The sequence below is a fragment of the Tripterygium wilfordii genome, chromosome 8 (genome assembly GCF_013401445.1).
Source record: "Tripterygium wilfordii isolate XIE 37 chromosome 8, ASM1340144v1, whole genome shotgun sequence".
Taxonomy (NCBI): Eukaryota; Viridiplantae; Streptophyta; class Magnoliopsida; order Celastrales; family Celastraceae; genus Tripterygium; species Tripterygium wilfordii.
Window position 1 is genome coordinate 11,271,813 of NC_052239.1, and position 20,281 is coordinate 11,292,093.

At 33.3% G+C, this 20,281-nt stretch overlaps 2 protein-coding genes across 2 annotated transcripts; both read right to left on the minus strand.

Annotated features, from left to right (window-relative positions):
* Window positions 1-1,702: 1,702 nt before the first annotated feature.
* LOC120004419 (ethylene-responsive transcription factor 13-like) lies at window positions 1,703-2,502 on the minus strand. The gene has a single exon (XM_038853769.1). It carries the CDS (start codon window positions 2,442-2,444, stop codon window positions 1,800-1,802), a length of 645 nt encoding a protein of 214 aa, XP_038709697.1. The 5' UTR covers window positions 2,445-2,502; the 3' UTR covers window positions 1,703-1,799.
* Window positions 2,503-9,534: 7,032 nt separating this feature from the next.
* Window positions 9,535-10,388, minus strand: LOC120004538 (ethylene-responsive transcription factor 2-like). The gene has a single exon (XM_038853903.1). The coding sequence runs from the start codon at window positions 10,353-10,355 to the stop codon at window positions 9,633-9,635; it is 723 nt and encodes a 240-aa protein (XP_038709831.1). The 5' UTR covers window positions 10,356-10,388; the 3' UTR covers window positions 9,535-9,632.
* Between the last annotated feature and the right edge of the window lie 9,893 nt (window positions 10,389-20,281).

The following is a 20,281-nucleotide window of genomic DNA, read 5'->3' on the forward strand; positions in this document are numbered from 1 at the left end:
AATTCGAGGAGGAAGATTTTTCTATAGAAAACAAAGAGCAAGAGGAGAAAGAAATCAGGGAGTGAGAAAGAAAATCAGAGAGTGAGTTCTTGAGTTTTATTTTCTCTTTTACAGCAATTCTCTCACATATTCTTTCTAGAATTTTGTGAGATTAATTGCTGGTTGTGTAAACCTAGTATGAGGAACTAATCTTCTTACTAGGGTGATGGATCCACTCTATACATTTAAATAAATTTGGTTTGATTAATTGTTAGTTTATTTATGTTATGTCAAGTGTTAATTAGCTATTCTTTATTGATAATTAAATCCTGATGTTTAGCTACCATCTAGGGTTGATTACCATGATCCAAATTGAGGCATATACCCATGTTCAATTTAAGACCAGCTTCTTGCAGTTAACACCGGAGTTACTTAGACATAAATGTCATATGCTAGGATCTTTGTGATCGCTACATAAGTTACCATAGGTCCTAATGCGTTCTTGATTGTCCTAGCCAATCCGGCCATATGCCCATGGATGGTTGTAATTGAGAATAGACGTGGTAAGTCAGATGCCCATGACTATTACATAAATTGGGGGACTTGATCTTTGACATGCATGAATGAAATGATAATTATTGGTTATATAATTTAAATACAATAGAGTTGATGAAATTGGACCCCTAGTGTTTGTCTATTTGTGTTAATTCTTATTCATTTTGTTTCCACTGATAATTACGAAGAGTTGGAATTGTAGATATTTAATATTCAGTCCTTTTGGATACGACACTCGTATTTGTCACTTCTATACTACAATTGATTCGTGCACTTGCGAGTATAATTTGGGTTTGGAATCGTTATACTTTTAGCGGGTCTTAAATATCACATCAAGTTTTTGGCGGGGTAGTTTGTGGAAAAAGTCAGACCGGTAAGAAAAAACGCTCACATTTGGAGCATGTTTTTTTTGGGCAAAAATGGCAGCTATATGCTGCCGTGTTCTGCCTGTTTGGTGACGGAGCGTGACCAAGCATTTTCCGTTAGTGTCAAACGCTTGGCCACGCCATACCAAACACAACCTTAATCTTTTGGACTATGGCATACTTTATTGGATAGTACTTGACAATAATAGATTGGATTGAATTAAAATGTAATGGATTAGATTATGAGATGGCTTAAAAGTAATGCACCATTAAGTTCAAGCTCAAACACATTATATCAATAAGTCATTGATTTTTTTGGACAAAAATGCTCTAATACACTTTATATCATTTATTACCTCAAGCCTTTCTCCTTTTCTCCTCAAACTCAGGTATCTCTCTTCTCTCTCTACTTCACACCTCCCTCTCCCTCTCCAAGATTCGACTCTCTCAATCTCTTCAATCTCTATTTTATATCGAAATCACGAATCTCTCTCTTTGTTTTTTTGTTTTCTTTGAGGTTTTCGATTAATTTTTTCTATATTTACACTTTTAGACGAATTTGAATATATTGTAAAAGGTTTGGATGTGTTATTGATGTATGGCAAATGTTCATGAACTCGGTTTTTGTTCGATTTAAAGGGGAACAAATCGTTTTTTGGATTAAAAAGATTTTTTTAATTATTTGAGTGATTATACGTACTCCGTTTGTTACAAAATTTCATATGAATATTCTTACATACTTAATATGATTTATCACAATTAAAACTTAAAAGAAATTTTATTGCTATGATTGAAAATTTCACTGATGTAAAGAAATTTGAACATTTAAAACCCATATGAATGAAAAACCTCAATTGCAAATATCATAAATTAATCTACATTTGTTTTTTTGTAAAATTATTAAAACCACAATTCATCAAGCATCTCAAAACAAATCTCATTTTCTAGATCTGCTTGACTCGCCGAGCCGACCTCTCCCATTCCCCGCTTCGACTTTGGAGAATCGGAAAATGAAGAAGTCCACGTGGATGAAGAAGAGGACGAAGAAGAATGCTCTGGTGATCGGTACTTATTAGTCACTCTAACCGGCTCATACTCATTCGAGCCAGCTAAATGAGGAAAGTTGAGTTTAGCCTTCGAGCCACGCATCTTAAAAGCAGCTCGGTCATAAGCCACGGCGGCATCCTCGGGAGTCTCGTAAGTCCCAAGCCAAATTCTAGCGCCGTTCTTTTTCGGGTCCCTGATCTCCGCCGCATACTTCCCCCACGGCCTCCTCCTCACTCCCTTGAAACCACACCCCTTCCTCCGCGCTTCTGGAACACGTGCTTGTTTCGGTTCAGTTACCGCTTCCGCTTGGTTCATGGGAGTCCGTCCAATGTTAACGGCGTGAACATTTAGCGGCAGTTCGTCAAAACCGACCGTTAAAGCTGTCGGAAATTCAAAATCATCGCCCAGAAGGTACTGGCTAACGGACTGCAAAAGAGCAACATCGGACTCCGACATTAATGGAGAAGTACAAGTACTGTACTCTTCAGTCATTCTCATCTTCTTCTTCTTTTTCTCAGAAAGTTAAGAATGTCAATAGTGAGTTTGACATGTACGATCTTTTTTCATTGCTTATATAGGTTGAAAAAGAGGACACGTGTGTTATTATTATTATTATTTTAAAGATGAGGTGGACGGTGCAAATGCAATGAATTGAAGGTTCATTGGCATGCATGTGTTTGAAATACTCTTTTCACGTGTGTTATTCTTCTTTGTTTTGTTTTACTTTATTATGTCCATTTGTCTTTATATAATAATTGTGGATGTTAGATCTGGAATGGTATCAAACCATGTAATGCACACCCTAATTTATAATATTTCTAGTAATCGATCACTTATTTCTAATATAAGGACTAACTTCGTTGATAATACCAAAACTACTCCCAAATGAGATTTTCACACGTGTTGCCATATGGATTGAAGAGGAAGAGATTGAGCGGGGGAGTATCTTGGCCAACCAAGCTATCATCTCCGTCTAGACTACTTAGTACGTCATAACAAGCATAACTTGGGATACTGAGGAATAGTCATATAACCAAACATAAATCTATGAGAGATCTATATGTGATTCACCCCCGAGAAATCTCACTCGCAATCAAGGACAATCAGTTATTCCAGATTCATATAAAAGGGGATTTCCACCCAACCAAATCTCTCTCACATTCTCACATTTCACTATTAGTTCAAGAGAGAGCTCCAAAAACACCCGAGTTATCTCAATAGCCTCATTGTCAACCGACCTAAATTGAGCATCCCTTAAGGTACACATAGGCTACCCAAAACTTTTTTTTTTTTTTTTTCCTTTGTAGGTATAGAGCAACTACATCCTGATCTCTAGTTTGACCATTTGATAGTCGACAAAACCTAACAGTCGAATAACGAGCAATTAAAGAACCGGTCCGATTTTGCACATCATCGTTCATAATTTCATTAGTGTTTTTTTTTTTTGTAATAAAAAGTTGATGATTTTGGCTCGTCTTTCTCCTCGTTTTCTTGTTTGGCCTTTGTTTGTTGAACTTTGAAGTATGGACAAACACGTACGTACTAGATGCTCTTTTATGTTTGTTGTATTATTCTACTCTCATTGCTGCCACGTGAGAGAATATATATACATATGTATGTATATGTATATAGATATATTACTCCTCTTTTATCGTTTTCAAATATGGGCACTTACCAAAAAAAAAAAGTGTTCAAATATGGGCGACCTGCAGCTAGCAAGGCACCTTTAATTATTGCAAGGTTCCAAAATATCAACAATAATTAGAGTTGTTATATAATATAATATATATAAGGTAACTGACATGTGTAATTCATGATTTTATCGCTTCATTTGTATAGCTATCTTCAACAAATAATTTGTATAATTTATTCATGATTTTAATCCGCGCTAATTTTTTGAATTTTGAGGCTGACTTAATCCTGAGCCTTCAAGGGAGCAGTTGAGAGGATCCATTCAATTTCATCTGGCCTTAATGAAGATGAAATGGTGTCATACAAGAGATTAAGAGTTTCATAGACTCTTTTTCCTTCTTAGAATTTATGTTTAGGCCAAGAACTGCAAACAAGGTTGCTCACTGTATTGCACAATTTGCTTTGAGATCTCCGATTCCATGTGAATGGCGATCATCTTTTGAGTCTCGATGGCTCCAGGAGGTTGTATTGATAGATTTCATGTCGATTCCTATTTAATAAAATTCAATCCTCCCTTTTCAAAAAAAAAAAAGATTTGATGTCTAATTATATTCTATTGTGTTTGTCCTTTCTTAATTGAAATTTGGGATGTCAAGTGTGCCATATTAATGATCTATCATTGATAGTCCCCCATCAATAGGACATCAAAAATTAATTATGTGACTACCAATATATATCCTATTCAAAAAAAAAAAAAACAACCATAAATCATACCAAATTATTTGAAGTTTTTTTTTTTCCTCCAAAAAATTAAAGCATCTAGTGTTTACCACATCAGAAAATGGGATTGTTAATTCTATATATGTGCTAATTAGTTTGTTCAAGATTAATTCCATGAAGGATATACAAAAGAGTCATGTTCTAATTAGATTTTTTCTTTTTCTTTTTTTTTTTGCCATGTAGATCCTCACAATTATTTGTCATTTCCTACAACCATTATTATGATAAATTGAGAGGCTCGATAAAGTTCGACAAGACGGATTAACTTTTTCATTTTCAAAAATGACAAATGAATCAGAAAAATTAGGCATTAAATATATATAAACAACTCCACTGCTTCAAAATGATGATTAAAAAGTTATCATTATTTTATGTTCTTACTTTATGTCTTCATGAGAGAATTTACATATATATGTATGACTTTTTAAGTGTATGGATAAGTAAAATGACAAGTGAAACCCACTACATGTTACTCTCTGGTTCAATTATCAGATTTTGTGAATCCCTATACTTACATCAATCAAGAGACAAGATGAATTATTATGATGACTGAGATCTCATTTATTGGGATTCCTAACATTTTTCATAGACCAAATGCATCTTTTATTATTTTTTAGTTAATCAAGTTGTATTCATATTGTAATCATTACCATAATGAAATTCTACGAATATTTTTTTTTATTCTACTTTCTCCCTAGATTGCAAATATAATGATATTTTATTTAATCGTTGAAAAATTTGTGCAAACTATTCTGTAAAGTTGGCCGTGTCACAAGAAGTGAAGAAGATGCCAATAATATTAATTAGTGTTTTATATGACATTCTGTAATAAAATCATTTATGGTTCCCATGAATCTTCCTAATCTACAATTGAATGAGAAAAATTAGGCATTAAATATATATAAGCAACTCACTGCTTCAAAACGATGATTAAAAAGTTATCATTATTTTATGTTCTTACTTTATGTCTTTATGGGAGAATTCACACACATATATATATATATATATATATACATATGCATGACTTTTTAAGTGTATGAATAAGTAAAATGACAAGTGGAGCGCACTACATGTTATTCTCTGGTTCAATTATCAAATTTTGTAGACCCTTACATTTACATTAATGAATAGACAAGACGAATTATTAGGATGACTGAGATCCCATTTACAGGGATTTCTAACATTTTTCGTGGACCAAATGAATCTTTTATTATTTTTTAGTTAATCAAGTTCTATTCATATTGTAATCATTACTATAATGAAATTCTACGAATATTTTTTTTTATTCTACTTTCTCCCTAGATTGCAAATGTAATGATATTTTATTTAATCGTTGAAAAATTTGTGCAAACTATTCTGTAAAGTTGGCTGTGTCACAAGAAGTGAAGAAGATGCCAATAATGTTAATTAGTGTTTTGTATGACATTCTGTAATAAAATCATTTATGGTTCCAATGAATCTTCCTAATCTACAATTGTCTTTCCTTTCTTATTATTAATCTACAAATTATTACTTGAATTTCTTCAGCAATAAAATTGGAAAGTGGAAATAAATTGAATCTAAATGAAGTACGTATAATTATATATATATATATATATATATATATATTCTATTTTATGGAAATCCATAATTTAAAGTTACAAAACAAAATCCAACAAATAACTTATTTTATGAAAAATAAAAATATAATTAATTAAATAGACACGATTAACATGTTTATATTGACTAAGTCATATATATGCATGGTTATCAGTATTGTCGCCAATCTTAGCAAGATTAATTTTTTCCCAATTAATACAACCAAAGAAGACTCAAATTATTTAAATAACAACCTTAGAAAAAAATAAAATGATAAGATTCACCAGCATTACACATTGGGTTATAAAAAAAAAAAAAAAACTTGTTGAAATTAAAATCATATTAATTTGCTTTTTAAAGTAGACTATTTTAATAATTTGTCAAAGTATAACTTAATTGCTTTCTTAGTGCGTATAGGACAGACGGACTCACGTGTCTGAAATTTACCACGTGTAGGGCAGGATTCAAATTAATATGACATTATCAAACTCTTTGGCTTTGGGCCGGCCTATTGCTGGCCAAAGGGTCGCACTCCATATCAGATGCATTCCCAAAGTGGGTGTGTTAGGTGGTTTGGGTTCTGATTTGATTACATGGGTTCGTACATGAGTCGAATCTTAATTTGTTGGTTGTACTTTTGATGTAGTCGTTGCACTCATTTTGATTTTAATGGATAGATTACTCGTCTTAAAAAGACCAGAGATATGTCTCCAACAACAGCCTGTAAAGAAGAAACATAAACAGCACCGAAAAGGTTGTGACATTTGATCAAGGACAATACAAAACCAAATTTCTGTGACTGAAAAGCTTTGTGCCAATGACTGGCAACATGCTCTGATGCTCGTCTATCATATATATATATATATATAGTTTTATATATACCACCCCCATTCATCAAACACAAAATTCAATATATATATATATATATATATATACACAAACACACACACACAAAATTTCAAAGGCTAAGGCTAATGATGAAGGGAGTACGTAGTCATATCAATGTTGATTTCTCTAGCCATGGTTCAGTTGTTGATGGTGAAGCCTGGAGAGGCAATGGTGGGTTGTGAGCAGGTAGAGTCATCATTTTTGTAAAATAAAGGTCGTATAGTATGATATAATCTTAGCATAATATTATATGCTAGCCTGGTCATATATGTACTAAATTGTTTCGTGATTTCAATATATATATATATATATACACGCGTTAAGCAATTAGGTTTAAAATATTTTATATATATGCGAAGATAGACAATAAAGTGAATATTAAAAAAAACAAGAAGAAAAGAAGAAGACTATTTCGCACGATCCCACCTCGAAATCATTCAAGGTAATGGGTTTGTTTTGAAAGGAATATAATAGAGAACTGTTGTGGTGAAATACGAATAATGATCGATGCATGTGCCCAACGTAAAATATATCATGTGAGAATTCTTCATATATATCCACATAAGAGAATATATATATATACCCTTGTCATGATCTCCAAGCCATTAATAAAACTTAGATTATAACAATTAAACCTTGAACACATAATGCCAAATGCTTATAATTGCTACATGTCAACAATCTCACATTACTCTTTAGGGCTAAATGGCTGGTGCTAATTAATATATATATATATATAGTCTTGTTAACATGTCAACAAAAATATGGTTAGCTTTTTTGCCTATATACCGAAAAGATGAATTATTAATAGAATGACAAGCTAATTGGAATACACCTCACGAAGCAGATTCTGTAAAAAACAGAGAAAGGTATTCATGATGTTGAAAGCTTATCTTATTTTAAATTTAAGCCCAAAAAAGTAAGTGGCACATCCAATTATATAGAAGAAGCCAAAACAGTCTAAGTTGCATGACCCAAATATATTTCACAAATGTGGGGTTGTGTGATGGATTGTCCCACTCTATAAGGACACAAGTGTGCCATGTGAACCCTTATCTGATCTGATGTTATGGCTAGAAACTAATCTTTGTCAATCTGTAAGAAAATAAACGATCTGATCGATTTCCGAATCGATCGGTCGGTCATTTAAAAAAAAAAAATTAACATATTTCTTTAATATAATTGACTAATAATTGAAATATATAACAATTGATAACAAATTTTCGGTTTGGTTAAATTCACGTAAAAAAAATAAAAATAAAAAATCGACCATTTACCATTCTAAGCATGTCTTTGTTATACAAGCTATTTAATTATATTTTAGTGTAAATTTCTGGGTGCGAAATTAATTAATTGGAGGAACCAATTGAAGGAATTTGAATGATATAGCAGTCTAGGATATTCCAAGTTAATATATAATTAATAGTATTCGTCTTAAAAACAAAAATTCAATACTTGCTAGAGGATTTGATTTTTTTTACTGAAAGAGGACAGTATCTCGAATGATGAGGACTATTTGCACCCCATACTTAACTAAGCTTACCTCATTCTAAATAAACCCCAGCATAAAACATAACATTTCTAAGTACACCCCAATTTCAGTTTTTTTCAAAATTTTCAGTCTACACCCCATGATAAACAGTAGAACCAGAACAGAGAGACAAGATGCTAGCCAACAACTCCGGTTTTGGCAAAAAACCACACAAATACATCTCCTTCATCATTTCCACTGCTTTTAAAAGACAACCATTTTGAGTATAGCAATTTATGATGGAATTCCACGAGATGGTGTCTCTCTGATGAGACATTGTATCAAACACCTTGCGCGCCAGCAGTTGGAATGAGGGTAAGTCCTACCATCAATGGATTCCTTACTGCTTTAGATCCTTGGTAACTATAAACCTCAATGTACGACAACTCTGTCTCTTTTTTTTTTTGATAAATAAGAATTTATTAGAAAGAATAGAAATTACATAGGACAACAACTCATCTCCTTTTACAACCACTAATAACCTTAACAAAAAAAGCACTAACACTGGAGAAAAGAAAGACACAACAGAAGGGAAAGATTCAAGGACATTAGACAAGCCATAACACCATCAAATCTTAACTCTGTCTCATTAATAGCCACGGACCCATGTACCCACTTCAAAAGAACAAGTCCTAATGTTGCCAGAACCCACAAATGGCTCCCCATGGTTTGCAAAGTCTTTGACACCCAAATGCCACAAAGAAACAAATCGAAAAATAGGAACTTTGGCAAAGAAGGTGAAATGTGTACTTAAGCAATAAAAAGGCCTCCGAACTCAAACAAGTAAAAGACTTTTTTATGGGTAAAAAGCAAATGTTGCCTTGAATAAGCGAGGAGCAAATCGCATTGAGAATCTGGAATGGGGGGTGGGAAGGAAGGAAAGAATAGAGAGATGCAGTAGTAGTGGTGTAGGCAAAGTAGTAGTGGTCTGGTTTTGTAAGGAGATGGAGAGTGAAGTGAAGAAGGAGAAAGATCGAGAGAAATGATACATGATAGGATCAGTTGGAGTGTTATTAGGTTATGATTTTTTTTGTGATTTTGGGGTGTATTTAGTCATCTCTAATGTGCAAATAGTCCTCATCATCTCGAATATTCATTAAAAACCCAACTTAAAACGGAGGAATACGAGGTTACACCATGATTAACCATTAAGCTTCATATTAGAAATCTACACTCCGATACACATCGACAATATTATGATTATCCGTTACACGATGATACATCACACCTGAATCACTTAATTGGGTAAGACCCAATGGATATGGGATTCTAATACATCATACATTCATAATTTGTTTTAGCTTCTCCAAAATGGCTGGAGCCGCCGAAGCTATTTGGTTCAATCTCTGCTTCGGCCTTGGTTGAGAATCAACATTGTTCTCTATCTGTGATGAAGAAGATGAACGCGACGGCGTTGACGTTGCGGAAGGCTCTATCGAACGGCGCTTATTATTCGTCACTCTTATCGGCTCATATCCTTTCGAGCCAAGCAAATGAGGAAAATTGAGCTTAGCTTTCGAGCCGCGCATTTTAAAGGCGGCTTTGTCGTAAGCCAGAGCCGCATCCTCAGGCGTCTCGTAGGTCCCGAGCCAAGTTCTCGAGCCGTTCTTCTTCGGGTCTCGAATCTCCGCCGCGTACGTCCCCCAGGGCCTTCTCCGAACGCCTTTATATTTTCCGGGTTTCGACGGCGTGCGAGTGTACAGTTTTGGCACATAATCAGACACTGCCGGTACACTCGCGGGCATCCTCGTCGACGTCGATTGAATCTGGTCCGCACATGCTTCCGAGGATATAATATTATCATTACAAGTAACGGCGGGGCTGGTATTAATATAGGTGACATTGATGTCTGAACATTCAAGTTCTAATGGGACAAAATCATCACATGAAAGATCATCGATGGTGATGGTCGGAGTTTGGAAGAAATCGTCTTGGAGAAAGAATTCCAAGGCAGCCATGTCAAACTCAAGTAGTGGAGTACTCTCACTGGTGTTATTCATTTCTACCCACTTCTCTCTCTCTCTCTCTCTCAAATCTCTCTGTTTATTTGAGTTCGGTAGGTGAGTAGGTGAAAGGGTTTATATAGTGAAGGCTTGACGTCAGGGGTTTTTTTTTTCCTTCCCAATTTGTATATCAGATGAAATCTGATATTTTCCCGCATTTGAATAAGTTTTCATCTTGGAAATTGAACGATTACATGTGACGGCCATATTATGAATTCCGCCCATTATGGGTAGTTCAATAATTTAATCGTATAGAATATATCAGAACGTTGGATATGGAAGCAATATCTTTGTGGCCACGCGTAACATTTTGACCCAATTTATTATGTCGTCACGTGGGAAATTTCTGTGCTTACGGGACTAAAGACTCAAGTTTAGACCCATATCTTATGTCTAAATGACAAAATTGAAAAGGAGCCACAACCATATGCCCTTATGGAGGCGGACACCCCTTATGAGCATGCCCGAATGACTCAACAAAATTTTCACTAACCCTAATATGGATTGTTGTATAGGCCTCCAGACAAAAAAATGACCTCAATCCACTAAGTGTGTGTTTGGTAGAGTGGTTATGTTGATTTTCAACGTTAGCGGTTAAGTTATGAAAAAAAAATTGAGCTTACAGTTGTGAGGTGTTTGGTAAAGCTGTTAACTATTGTTAGCAGTTAAGAAGTATAAAATATATATATTTTTTTAAAAAAATTTAATTATTTTATTTCAATATAAATTTTAATTATTATAATTATAAATGAATAAATACAAATTATAAATAACTAAATTAATTAATTTTAATATTTAAATTATAATTACTTTAGTTTAATATTTAAATTATAATTACTTTAGTTTAGTATTTAAATAAGTTTGTAATTTAATATATACTACGTTATTAATTTAATATTTAAATAATATTTATATTAATAAAAAATGTTAAGATATAAGAATTATTAATTGTAAAGTAGATGGGACCTAGTAAAAAGTAATTGGGTCCCACTACTATTTCAAAAATCTTAACAGCAAAGATGTGGGGACTAGTAAATTTTTTTTTTAAAAAAAAAACAGAGGGCTAACGTACTGAAAAAAGCTCCATTTCCAGGAGGGCGTTTCCGTCCTGTTTTGAGGGCGGTAACGCCCAGTGTTAACCCCGTGTTTGGGGGGCGTTTGAGAAAAGCGGTCCTTAAGTTACTCAATTAAAAAAGCCCACCCAGCCTCCTAAGAGACACACACTCCTATCATTTCGACCTAGTCCACTAAGATACTCAATAAAAAAAAAGTTCATCCAACATACTAAATGACTCACACACCTCACTTTGACTCATTCCTCCTAAACCCAATTTTATCACAACCCAACAGAACCATCCAACCTACTATGTATATCAGAAATCCACACTTCAAACGATAACTATATGGTCCACTTTGGGGTTCATATTCTCGTGGATACATTGGATTAACCTCAAGGGTTTATTCTTCCCAAACCCAGCAAGTGAGCTAAGCTCAACTCATCAAACTTGGGAAAAGGCCTAATTGGTTGTTTGAAAGTGGGCTTAACTATATATACCCATCAGAAGAAACAAGTGTTACCGATGTGGTATTATATATGTTTTTAACACTCCTCCGCATTTGTGGGCTCGGTTAAGCCAGACCCAACAAATGGAGTAGAGGTTATGTCCAATAGAATTGTATTGCTTCGATACTATATCAGAAATCTACATCCCAAACAACCAACTATATTGTTTGTTTTAGGATTCCGGTTTCCGTACATACATCGAATTACCTTTGCGGGTTTGTTCCTCCCAATCCCAACAAGTAAGCCAAGCCCAATTCACTTGATGTCGGGGTTTTTTTTCTTTTTATTTTTTCCAAGGATTTATATATTTTTTTCTTCTCAACTCTATAAATCAGATGAAATCAAATATTTTGCGCATTTGAATAAGTTCTTGGATATACATCGATTAGTTTGCCGGCCATACTATGAATTCCACCCATTATGGTTGTTGAATAATTTAATCATATCAACTCGAAAAATTATGAATTCGATTCGCGAGAGTAATATTTTTGTGACCACGTACTGAGCTTTGGCTCAATTCGTACTATCATTAGGTGCGTGAGAATTTTTTGTGGTGAGGCCTGACGATCCTAGTTTAGTCCTATATCGAATGTCTAAATGGTAAGTTTGTATGATTTCATTTTCGACTATAGAAAAATTGTTAATAGAAGAAGATTGAAAAGGAGCACAAGCATATGCCCCTTACAAAATTTAGAAAGTAACTTGACATGACGCAAATAATCTTTTGAGAGAGAAAATATTTAGTGGGAAGCGTGTAACAGCCCGACCCACTAAAGCCCAATCTCCCCACCAACCACTGAACTTGGCCCATACCAAGCCCAGCCTGGCAGTTCCCAACCCTCCTGGCCCATACCAGAAAAGATTGGACAATAGTTTAAGGTCTGCAGTATGTTATATTCTGCACCCAAGACCCATCCCTGACCGATGTGGTATTTCATCCAGAATAGTAACCCCCACACCTCGCCTCATATGACGCAGAGCAGGGTATTACAGTCCACCCCCCTTAGGAGCCCACGTCCCCGTGGGTCACGCCAGACACGGGCACCGCGCCCCGGTTAGACGTGAGGGACGAAACCCACATACCCACCTGGTCGGCTCCGATACCAACTGTAACAGCCCGACCCACTAAAGCCCAATCTCCCCACCAACCACTGAACTTGGCCCATACCAAGCCCAGCCTGGCAGTTCCCAACCCTCCTGGCCCATACCAGAAAAGATTGGACAATAGTTTAAGGTCTGCAGCATGTTATATTCTGCACCCAAGACCCATCCCTGGCCGATGTGGTATTTCATCCAGAATAGTAACCCCCACACCTCGCCTCATATGACGCAGAGCAGGGTATTACAAAGCGCACAACATGTTAGCATGCTGATGTGGTGTGCATGTCCCACTGAATGTGCGACACATGGGGACAAAAATAACCCAATCAACTAATGCTTTTTGAACACTTCACACTAAACGACAAAGAAGAGAGAGAACAATAAGATTTGGATTTTCGTATGATTTCCGTTGTCGACGACAGCCATGACCATCTCTGACCACCGACATCTCCTTCTTCTCTGATCAACCTCCATGTCGCTGGCAGTCGATCCTTCTTTCCCCGATCAACCTCCATGTCGACGACGATCACAATCCTTACCGTTATTTGCTTTTCCAGATCTAGCCCTAGAAGGTAAATTTCAGATCAAAAACTTGTAAAGTCAACAAGTAGGAAGTCATAAAATCTGTTGTCTATAAATTTTTGGGGCTTATACCTTTTTGAAAAAAAAAAATTCATTTACTTGAATGTTAAATGTTATAGAAAAATTCATAAATGAAACGTATCACAAGAAAATAACAATTGAGGAATGGTATTTTATGGGCAAATCTGTGCATTTCAATAAATATCCTTAATAGGAATTTGGGAGTTCCGCAATTCGTTTAAAATTGTAAACTCTACAATTTGATTCCAATAGTTTGGGAGGTGTACACCATACCATTTTTTTGTTCTTCCATTTTTAAAAATTGTTTGATAGTTTTTTCATCATTAGATGTGAATTATAAACTTTAGGAAATTACGGAGCCCCCAAATCCCGTTAATACTATCAGTGTATTTTTAACAGAAGGACTAAAAATAGTTGAAGTTCAAACCCCAATGATGATTTTTGTACTTTCAAAACCACAAGGACCAACTGTACAATTCCCTTTCTCAAGCTGGATAGATTCTCCCACCTACATTAGATACTACCACTAAATAAGAAATCAAATTACACCCAAACTACTAGTTAGATTGATAAAGATGGTGTGTATCACTTTAGTGGTCAGGAATCTAATTCTCCCTCTCCCATTTCAAAAAAAAAAGGAAAAAGAAATCAAATTATTTAAATCATAATTATCACATATATATTTTAAAATAATCGGACCACTATTATAGCATGCCAAAATATGATTACATTAATATTTAATTTGGGACTTACGTATAAAATCAATATCGTACCATACGATGAATACGTTATAGATATACAGACATGATGACATGGAGAGATACTGTAGCAGGATATTATTTGTCTCAAGATTACATTAATTTGGATCAATAAAGCAAAAAAGATGGACAATGCCATGTTAGGTAGTGATGACCTATATACATTATTGGTCTTTGAAGAGACTCCAAAAATGGCAATAATGGAAGACGCCAAAAAAAGATGGACCTAATTGTAAGTATATGCTGACCATGCTGTTAAGTGGGGATCATCTATATTATTTCTGCAACCGATCGACTTTATTAAAGTTGAAGAGAAATTTCTATAGATGGATTATATATATATAAAATTTATGATAATGTATGATTGTGAGTGTTGAGCTATTAGCCTATTAAGAAATAACATGTAGTAGAGGTACGATTGTTTCGTTGGATATATGGCCATAAGAGGGAAGATAAGATGAGAAATAAGATTATAATTAGATATAAAGTAGGAGTAACACCAATTAAAAATAAGTTGTGAGAAAACTATTTAAGGTGGTATGTGCATATACAACGCAGAGTATCAGTATGGTGGTGTGAAGAATCAAAAGAATTTGTATAGAAGAGAGTAAGAAGTGAAAAGGAAAACCTAAACCGACATAATTTGAAGTAGTAAGAAAGTGAATCTAATGATACAAATGTCCAAAAACAACAACAGCAACAACAGAAAGACCTCAAGTATATACATTTGATGAGGACTATTTGCACCCTTTACTTAACTAAGCACACCCCATTGTAAATAAACCCCAATAAAAAACATAACATTTATGAATACACTCTAATTTTAGCTTTTTGCAAATTTAGCAATCTACATCACATAATTTCAGCCATTGAATCTCACCAATAGATTTCCATTGAAATTTTTATAAACTTATATAGTCGATCTAAACTTTTAGAAGTAAGGATCAGATGATGCGGATGAATGGAAGAGGCCAAAAAATGAGAAGGGATGAGATCAACATGTGTTACCATTTAAAGAATCCTTATGATGCTACCATATAAAGACTCCTCATGATCCTACTCCTACCCTAGCTAGTAATTATTGTCTAAATAATTAAATCTAATAATTACTTGAATAACCCTAGCTAATAATGTGTCCTTGAGATTGAAAGTAAGAGTGACTTGCTATAGATGGCTTGTGATGGTACTGCTATATGCCCTAATTTGGCAACCAAAAAAAAACCTAATTTGGCAAAGGCTTCTTTTCATACTTGTGTATAAAAGTAAAATTACAAATATATATATATATATAACAACAATAATATAAGAGAACAAAAATTATAGAACATTTTTTTTGAAAAAATAATTATTGATTTGATATGTGATAAGGCTCCATTAATGAAGATGAGGTTGTTTTATTTTTTAATTATTCTTATTATTATTTTTTGGCTTTGCATACATGAAAAGATTGGTCGCATCTGTCCACGCGGTACACGTTAACAAAACCTATCATCTAAGCAAACTTTCTGAGAAAAGAAATTAAAAAGGTCAATTTTTAGCCAGTCTTTGTCACTGCCGACCTTTCTCACGGCCATTTTTGTATTTTTCATGTAGACTTATCGTCTCCCCCAAAATTTCAAGATCGGATGATTAAGGATCAACGGGAGCTAGTTACATATACCTAAACCCTAAATTCTAATGACTATTGAACCCGGGATTTCAATCGTCATTAAGGTTAGTTACATATATACCTAAACCCTAAGGTCGATTGAACCCGGGATCTCAATTATCATTAGGGATAATTACATATACCTAAACCCTAAATTCTTAAAACTAAACTTAAACCCTAATGACGATTGAACACGAATCTCATTGTCGTTAGAGTTAATTACATATACCTAAATCCTAAATTCTTAAAACTAAACCTAAACCCTAATGACGATTGAACAAGAATCTCATCGTCGTTAGGATTAATTACATATACCTAAACCCTAATGATGATTGAACTGGATCTCAATCATCATTAGGGTTAATTACATATACCTAAACCCTAAATTCTTAAAACTAAACCTAAACCCTAAACTCTAACAATGATTGAACTCGAATCTCAATCGCCATCTGAGTTATTTACATATAGCTAAACCCTAATGACGATTGAACCCAGATCTCAATCGTCATCAGGCTTTATATATGCACATATGCATGACATAACCACATGCAGTACATTTTCACACAGAACAAAGAGTAAAACAAATTTGTTAGTAAATTAAAGGTATACAAAAGTGTTCTCGACACATATCTCTGATGCACTTTTGACACATATCTCTGATGGGGCCAGTAAAAGAAGATTCTCTATATACCCTTTCTTTTGTTCAATTGTTTATCCTATTTGAACTTTTTCTAGGTACTAATCCACTCACAAAAGCCACACAACAAATCAAGCAACCACAATAATTGACCACTTTTTCCAATTTCATTAATCAAATGTCATATTGATTTCCCATGCTGGTTAAATGGGTACATGTCACGAATTTTACGTATTTAATACCACACGATATACATATGTGGCTGTGTTGTATTGTTGTGCCGAGTGAATATTTATATTTAGGGATTAAGTTCTAGCTTAACTGGTCGCTTGACGATAGTCTAGTTGATTATTTCAATATTTCTCAGAACATAGATTGTAAAGAATTTTACTTGAATTTTACTCGAGGATAAGAGTTCAATTCTAAATTAATATAACTACTTTCAAGCGGTGTGCGCTTAGTTGACTAGGGTTTAGGGAAATGATTCTAATCCCACTCCCCTACTTGCTCATTAAAAAAAAGTGAAGTTGTTTGCACATAAGTTTGCTAGGGTTTAGGGAAAGGATTCTAATCCCACACCCTACTTGTTTATAAAAAAAAAATTGAATATCATATTACGTTAAATAACAATCAATAATACTCAAAAAAACGAAAGACTGATATTTTTTTACTATATTGAAAGTAGACAAGAGTGTTCTAGACACATCTCTGCTGAGCCAGTAAAAGAAAGATTCTCTATATTTACCCTTCTTTTATGCAATTATTTATATATACTATCAATACTTTTTCTAGTGTACGTAGTAATCAACTCGCAAAAGCGATAGGAAAAAAACAAGCAACCACAATAATTGAGACTGATAATATTCAATTAGTTATTTTTAAATTCATTTATGAACACATGTCAAATCAATAAATTATTACTCAAAAATACACATTTAATTTTAGACTGTTTAATTACTTACAGGTAAAAAAGAGAGGAGGAAATATCATCAACAAATCATGGGGTTTATTAACTTATATTTAATTAAATTAAAATTATCACTCTTTTCATAAAATCATAACTCTTTCTTTAAAGTTAAATTAATAATATCCAATTAATTTTTTTTAATTGATTTATAGACACATGTTAAATTAGACACTCAAAATGTATACATATAAAAAAATAAATAGCGGAGAACTTTACAAAAATGTAAATATTAAAATTCTATTTGATAATAACTAAGAAAATTTTTTATGACATGAATTTATTTGTGTGTTTATTCAATAAATTAGAGTCACAATAGAATACCATAATATATATTTTTATTATATAATATCTATTATTAGTCTCATACTATAATCAAAAGAATCTTCAATTAACATAATAGTATTTTGCCGAATTAAATATCTAAATAGTTTGTAAGTATATATAGTGATATTTACAATAATAGAGTTCTAATAAAATTATTATAAACTTTTTTTTTTATTTTCTTTAATATAATTAATGGTTAGAGTTTGAGTTAAACTATTATTAATTTTTATTTAGTTTTATATAGTATAATTATATATATATATAGTTTTATATTTAGACTAAAATTATTATTTTTATTGAAAAACTCATTAAGACACGACCACATTAAACGTCTTCGTACATGTGAAATTCCAATTATACATTAAACGCCGAAATTCCAAACAAAAGAGTCAAATAACCAATTCAGACTCCTAACATTAAGTCCATGTCCACATACATGGGCTTATGTTAAAAACTTAAGGATTTGATTGGATTGATATTTTAGAGAGTTGATGAGAAGAGTTAAAGAATGAGTATTCCATCTTGTTTGGCTTGTGGGAGAAAGAGTTAAGTGGAGTGAAGGAGGTGGTAAGTTCCTCCTCACTCCATTTTCAGCGCTTGCTTGGATTGATGTTTTAGAGAGTTAAGTGAGGAGGGTTAAGGAGGAGGAATAACTTCATCTTGTTTAGATTGTAGGAGAGAGAATTAAGTGAGATGAATGAGGGAAGAAGTTCCCCGACTTAACATTCAAACTCTACATTTTGTAACCCCAAAATTTCGGGTTTGTGAAGTAAAAGAAAAGTTTGGGTAATATTTTCAAAATCATCTATAAATTTTTTCACTCATTTCAATTTTAATAAGGGTATTTTTATAATTAACATTTATTAACTCTCATTAACTCTACCTCCTATCCAAATAATAGTGAGTCAAGGTAACCCTCTCCCATGACTCTCCCTCAGTTAACTCTTCCTTCATTGATTTTACTCTACTATTCATTTTTCAATCTAAGCAAAACCTCAAACTCTACATTTTGTAACACCTCTATTTGAAGGGGTTTGTGAGGTGATAGAAAATTTTGTTTATTATTTTCAAAATCATCCATAATTTTTTTTTCATTCATTTCAATCTTAATAAGGGTATTTTTGTAACTCACGTTTCTTTATCTCTCTTTAACTCTACCTTCTATCTAAGTGAGCAATGGCGTATTTAGGGGTGGCTGCACTGGTCTATAGCACAGTGGCAGCTTTTTTATTTTTTTAATATATAGATAAGAAAGCTGTTTTTTTAGTGGCGCAATATGCCTTTAATGCATGTATCACTATCCTCACTTCCAAATCAAGATCTCAACATCCAATAATTGAATAACCAATCAGCATATTTATTTGGTTATTGTACACGTGTGTCTATATATATATATATATATATATAATGACAATGATTTTCATGAAAAAGTGACAATTACAATAATGAAAAGAAAATGAATTATTAGCTTGTGGATAAAGTACTCAATTTAGTAATTGACGATGTATATTTCTTGAAATCTGATCGGACAGAACTTTAATAGATCTTTAGTATTTATCAATTTTAATATGTTTTTATGTTAATTTTTTGATTACTTTATGAGACCAAACACCAAGATAAATGTTTATTGATAATATCATTTTAAGGAGTTGTATTGCTATAAATAGTTTTAAAAAAAATTTCTACCCCACACAAGTTTTTCTATAGATGATATTGTTTTAACAACAGCCCACCCCCGACACAATTTTCTGATTCCGCACCGGCAAGTGAGGGTGAGTCAAGGTACGTAGTCCCCCCCATGACTCTCCTCACTTAATTTTCTCTCCATTAACTCTATTTCACTCTTCATTTTTTAATCCAAACAAAGATTAAAAGAAAAAACAATTTTTTAAACTTGGAAACAGGAATGGCCCGGAAATATCTTCAATTTCTGGTTCACCGGTCCAACCGGTTTGAATATTAAAGAAAAATTTTATTTTTATATATGAATAATATATAGTGAACTTAAAAGGAAACATTGGTTTAGTCTACAGGTTTACTTTCAAATCCCACTAACACCAAAAAGTTTTTTTTTTTTTTTTGTTTTTTTTTTTCATTTTGACTTTTAAAACTTAAAAGACAATAACCTTTTTATCAATCGGTTGAACCGACCCATCCGGTTATTAAAACATTGAGAAATCCAAAGGATCAGATATGGGCTAATGGGCTGAAGATGGATAGAGAAACCACAAAAAATGGATCAAAGATGATGGCCCAATAACTTGGGCTTCTTTTTTTTTTTTTTTTCTTTTTTTAATGAGAGATCTCATCATTTTTTTTAA